The sequence below is a fragment of the Sorex fumeus genome, unplaced genomic scaffold (assembly GCF_029834395.1).
Source record: "Sorex fumeus unplaced genomic scaffold, SorFum_2.1 ptg000100l, whole genome shotgun sequence".
NCBI classification, from domain to species: Eukaryota; Metazoa; Chordata; class Mammalia; order Eulipotyphla; family Soricidae; genus Sorex; species Sorex fumeus.
The window spans coordinates 1,874,297-1,880,296 of record NW_026606157.1 but is presented as its reverse complement, the minus strand read 5'-3'; the positions used below and the strand labels follow the sequence as shown (position 1 = coordinate 1,880,296).

Here is a 6,000-nt window from a genome sequence, read left to right as displayed (position 1 = left end):
TTGAGTCATCCGCACTTTGACCAAAAGTTCTGGGGAGGAAAGCTAAAACTCCTCTCTTTGATCATGCTCTGGTCCCCTAGGACAGAGGAAAGATGCTCCCACACTCATGTAGTAGGTGGGGGTCATTTCCCAAAGGGAAGGTGACCACATGTTGGGAGTTTGCCCCAGACTGTCCCATTTGATATCTGTTCTTCAGAATAACTCTAAATAGCATCCCTTTCATTCACGAACATCTCCAAGTTTGGATTCTATCAATTGCCTGATCACGCAACACAAAGGAAAACTAGGGCATTGTCCCCAAAGAGTGTGGGGAAGTCAAGCAGAACAGATGAAAATCGCTGCCATTTCCTCGAGACTGGAAGGAAGGGTCAAGGCAGACTGATCTGGCATCCAGTGTCTCTGGTCACAGGATAAGAATTTGAGAAAAAAAGCCCTTATCAGTCTCTTGCTTTTGACTCCCCATGCAAATAACAAACGCACTCCCGATGTGCCAAGTTGTTGTGACTTTGACCCAATAGTTCTGTTCCCTTGTCTTCTTTAGTCCTTGTAGCTAACCCCCTAAATGTTAAAATGTTCCTTTTGACTGCAGCTTTTTTAGCTTAATTGGTGCCCTCCTGCCTTCCAAAATAGAAGGCTAGCATCCATTCACCCAGCTGGAGGGTCAGGTTGTGTCGGATCCAGTATTCCCCAAAGCATATGTGGGGCCGCTGCTTGGCCCTTGCTGCTGACGAATAATAAGGAGTCAAATAGCACCTTTTGATTCTGATTTCCTCCGAGAGGCTGTTCTACAAGCATGGGGTCAACTTAAAGGAAGAAGGTTTTTGTTTAATATTTTCTCCTTTCATTAGTGCACTTAAATTACTTTCTTGCAAACTCTGCTTGTTACCTAAATGTACCAGCACTTCTGTTACCTAATTAGCTTTCTTATCAGAATTCCAACCAAAAATAACAAGAAATGTAATAATGATAAGGTATCCTGCCCCCTCAAAACAGATTTCCTTTCATGCTTTATCTCTTGCTACTGTTCTGGCTTGTTTAATTAAAGGATCAGAAATTATTAGACTCAAATTATTTCTTGATCTAGTGCTCAAATTCTCCTGAAAAACGGCTTCTCCTGCCCCAGTATTTAAGCCTTTATCTGTGTGAGGCAGATGAGATTCTGCACGCATGCAACTGGAATCATGTAATTCAGTCTAATTTTGGAGGAAGAGCCTAATTTAGCCTGTAAATAATTAGGCAAACAAATCAGATTCAGCTCCACTGGGCTGCCATGGACTTCCAAATACTCCTGTCTCCTCGCTCGTGCGCCTGGGTCATCAAAATGAACAACGTTGATGTGGAAAAATCCTTGTGAAACTTTAACATGGAGTTGGGAAATTCAAAGCAAAGATAATACTTACTTTTTTTCATTAGAGGGGTAGGGATAAAATCCACCAAGTTCAAACCACTACCATATATTGCATTCAAGAAGGATAGTGATGACTGTTACAGACTTTAAAATAGCTAAAGAGAAAATACCACCAAGTCACAGCAATGAGAACCATAAAACCCATAGGACCAACCAGTTGTTTCTCTTCAGCCTGTTCTGTGAAAAATCTCTGGACTGGAATCTGTTTTCTTCTGGTGGAGCTGTGTGAGAGGTTCACCTTCTTTGGAATCGTCTGCAATATGATCCCCTTTTGCACTGTCAAGCTTGGTCATGGCAACGCTGAGGCAGCCATTTTGAACTTGTCTTTCATTGGGACTTCCATTCTTACCCCTTTGCTCGCAGGATGGTTTGCTGATGTCTGTGGAGAAAAAAACAAACTGATTTATGTGTGCTTGTTTCTGCATTTGCTAGGTGAGTGCCTTCTTTTGGAGGGGATGCTTTGTCGTTTAACTGAATTGATACTTGTTAGATTTTTGTCTTTTAGTTTTGTTCTTCTTGTCTGGCTCTTAGCATAAAACACAAGAATGCAATGTATTTCAATATTTGCATCATACTAGGAATACTAGATCCACATCTACCAGTGGATCCCGTCCAGCTATGTACTAGACTATGAATTGAGAACTAGGTTAATTCCACTAGTAGCACATGAGGTCTCTTTTTTGATATCTGTTTTGTGGTGCTGATTATGTTTTGATAATAGTTACTTCTGTATGTGTCTGTTTTCTCAATTTCTTAGAACATCTTCCCTCACCCCATCTTACCACATCCCAAATTTATGACAAATTCTGGGTGAAATATGACATTCATTTGCAGCCCAGTAAGACTAATTTGCTAACAGATTTCTGAGATTCACATAGAATTACTGAAGTGTTTTTTAATCAAATCACAGGCTTTTAATTAGTCAGATAGTAATTAAGATTACATTTGAAGATCTATACTACAAAACTACACTTACCTGCTAACAATTAATGAATTCAAACCTTACATTATGCTTCTTTACATATTGAAAAATAAATATATCCATAAAAATTTAAAGTAGCATGTATTGTGAGAGACTTCAGTGGTGTTTTAAGATTATTTCATGAGGTATAGAGAGTAAGTTGGTTAACACTTTAGAATTTTAGCTGAAAAAATTCAAGCTACTCTTCCACACAACAAAGGGTTACTAACTTTGAATAAAAACATTTGGGGAATATTCTTATAAAAAGATATAAAGTATTACTGTTACTTCTGCAACTTGTAAGAAAAATATGAACAGTATTTAAAACATGTTTAATGCGAGAATGGCTAATTGTTCCCTAATAAAGATCTGAAAACTCAAAGCAAAAAAAAAAAAAAAATCTCAGAAAATGCTCCAGGAGAAAATGGTCTAGCAATGGAGAAGTTTCAATCCAAAAAGAATATCTGAAACAGAGAAACAAAAAATATATCATCCAACTAAGGGCACAAAAATAATTAAAAGACAAAAATTAAGTTTCTGAGCTGAGGAAATTGGGAAGGAAGTGTGTTGTTAGTGAAAACTAAGAAATGCACTGATATTCAGGTTTGGGAGAAGAGAACAGATTAAGTGGAAGGAATGGTATATGATATTATACGACACAACCCCAGGCAGGTGAAACATTGCTTTGTGGTATCAGTTAGAATCTCCAGACTTATAAACTTCACTGCTTCAATTATGTGGTGGAAAAAAAGTAGTCACTGACTGGCAAACCTTCACTCAACAGTCATCAAATATTTGTCATTGTCTCCTCTATGTCAGGCATTATTCCAGGATCTTAGAGTGCACAGACAATAAAATACTCTCTTCTCTTCTCTTCCAATCTTGACTTTCTGGTGCAGTGAGAAATAAATAAGTATACTGATATTACATCAGGTGGTAGTAAGTGCTATGATGATAAGTAAAACTGGTGACTGGTTAAGTGAATAGGATAGATGAAGCTGTGATTCTGTATCTGGGAGTGTCTTCTGGTAAGGAGGCTTTTAACCAAACACCTAAATGATTCACTCTTCCTGGCAAGAGGCCACATCAGCAGCACTGAGTATCTTCTTGTTTAATATGACCGTTTTTCTCTCACATTTCCAATGTATCATTACTCTAAGACTTGGAACTTGGCAAACAAAATGTCCAAGCCAACTTCATGTTCATTCATTTTCCTACTAAAAGCTATGTTCCTATTTCCCCTTCCCACAGCTGTCAACAAATTTCAATCAAACTTCATTTCTGCTAAATATCAGAGTTCCTAACCAAAATGTGTCATCTGTTTGAATGGCGACCACCTTAGCTCAAAAGCATGACTTTCTTCTTTCTGAGCCATTATAATGGCCTGTACCTCTGGTCCATTATGTCCTCAACACAAGATGACTAAAAAAGAAAAGCTTTTATGGAAAAAACCAAAATGCAAAATGAACTCTATATACCTGACCCTTTGCAATCTATCCCAATGTATTTCGCCAGATTTCTGTCCTAATATACCACCCCCATTGTGCCTACCTTCTCCTTGCCTGCTTCCCTCCATTTCTGATCTTACAAATGATCTCCCTGCCTAAAAATGGCACCAAGCTTTATCTTTCTACCCCACATATCAAGCTTGTAACAGCAAGCATTCAAGACCCACATGGTGTTTCAAGCTTTTTTTGCTCTCTGCTTAACTACATTCTGATCATAGCTGTATGTTTGCGTTTACCACCTTCTCCAGTGAACTCCTTCAGTTTCTATCAGAAGAGCTGGTCAATCTCCCACCCCAAACCCTGACCCAAACAGAGAAAGGATGAATCCTGCCACATTCGAATGGCTTTCAATTGCCCGTATGCTGTTGATGTTGGACCCAGCAGTATATCTCCAAAGGGAGATGCTCCATCACACACGTCATGAACTTGGAAATCTACTTCATGGCAGATAAAATTTGGTGCAAATGAAATAAGTATCTCTGGAATTCTCTCGACAGATAGGAACACTATGCCTCTCTAATTTACACAGAGGTCTGTTCCGAGTTCCTTCACTTTAAGGAAATTGCTGCTGCAATTACTAAGCTGTGGCCCATCCTCTTGTGCTGGCATGTAGCCTGGGGATTGGGACCGAGTGAGTGACCAAGTTAGGACCGTTAGTTCCACATCTGGCTAAACTGGTTAGGAATCATTCCAACTCAGTGATACAAAGCAGCTTAACACCAAATAGCTGGTGAGCGCACATGCCCTTCCCTCTGTGAAGGTCACAGGAAGAGCAAAGGAAACAGAAGACCTATTTGCCTTTAGCCAAATAAATCCACCATTGCAAACAATTTGTACCAAGAAAAAAAAAGAGTGAATGTCAAATTTAAAAAATCGGAAGACAAAACTAACATAAAGAAGACATTTCTGAGGTATTAAACTGGTGTTTAAAAAATCCATTGACTATCTGAAGACAGGAAGTCTTAAAAAAAACAAAGAAGTATTCCCATTTTGACAATGTTAATTCTCCTGATCCATGAAAGATTGCATTCATCTGGCGAACATAAAGTAACAAAATAGGAGACTAACACCCAATAATAGCTGAGATAAGTACCAGGAATTTTACTCCATGGCTTGGAGGCCAGCCACACACGCTAGGGGGAAAAGGCAGCTCAGATAGAGAAGGGAGCACCAAATAAAGGGTGTTGGGAGGATCCTCCCAGGATGGGAGAAGCATGCTGAAAGTAGACTATAGACCAAACATGATTGCCACTCAATGCCTCTTTTGCAAACCACAGCACCCAAAAGGAGAGAGAACAAAAGGGAATGCCCTGCCACAGAGGCAGGGTGGGATGGGGGAGATGGGGGGGTGGGTGAGAGGGATACTGGGATCAGTGGTGGTGGAGAATGGGCTCTGGTGGAGGGATGGATACGCGATCATTGTATAACTGAAACACAAGCACAAAAATTTGTAAGTCTACAACTGTACCTCATGGTGTTTTCACTAATAAAAATTGTAGCACTGTAGTACTGTCCTCCCATTGTTCATCAAGTTGCTCGTGTGGGCCCAGTAATGTCTCCATCATGAGACTTGTTACTGTGTTTGGCATATCGAATGCGTCACGGGTATCTTGCCAAATTTTGCCATGTGGGCGAGATACTCTAGTTAGCTTGCCCAACTCTCTGAGAAAGTTGGAGGAATCGAACCTGGCTCCACTGGGCAGGCCATGCTTAAGGCAAACGCCCTACTGCTTGCTATCAAATACAAATTTTAAAAAAATGAAGAAGAAGAAAGTTACATCTGAGTCCACTCTATTTCCTGTCTCTATCTTTTTTAACGGGAATAAAAATAATTGCCTTCTCTGATCTCACTGTGGCTTTCCAAAAGGAAACAACACAACAAGCAAAAATGCATTTGCAAAACGTAAAGAGCACAGGGGAACCGTAGAACTGAATTAGTCATTTACATTAAGCAAAGACCGCCTCAAAGCTCATCCCTGGGAGACAGAAGTGAGAACATTCAACCCTTCCTTGTTATTTTCTGTCCCCTCCAACCCTCTGGCACTCTCGCCTCTTCCCCCAGGCTTCTCACCTCTGCCTGAGACTTGAAAGGTCCACCCAGCTGCAGAAGCCCAGAGGGGCAA

General features: G+C 40.2%; 1 protein-coding gene across 1 annotated transcript in view; it reads left to right on the top strand.

Annotated features, from left to right (window-relative positions):
* The first annotated feature begins 1,533 nt into the window (after nucleotides 1–1,533).
* SLC15A5 (solute carrier family 15 member 5) overlaps nucleotides 1,534–6,000 on the top strand; it is an 87,895-nt gene continuing 83,428 nt past the window's right edge. The window contains exon 1 of the mRNA XM_056134594.1: nucleotides 1,534–1,840. Coding sequence (XP_055990569.1) covers nucleotides 1,534–1,840 — 307 coding nt within the window. The remainder of the gene's footprint in view (nucleotides 1,841–6,000) is intronic.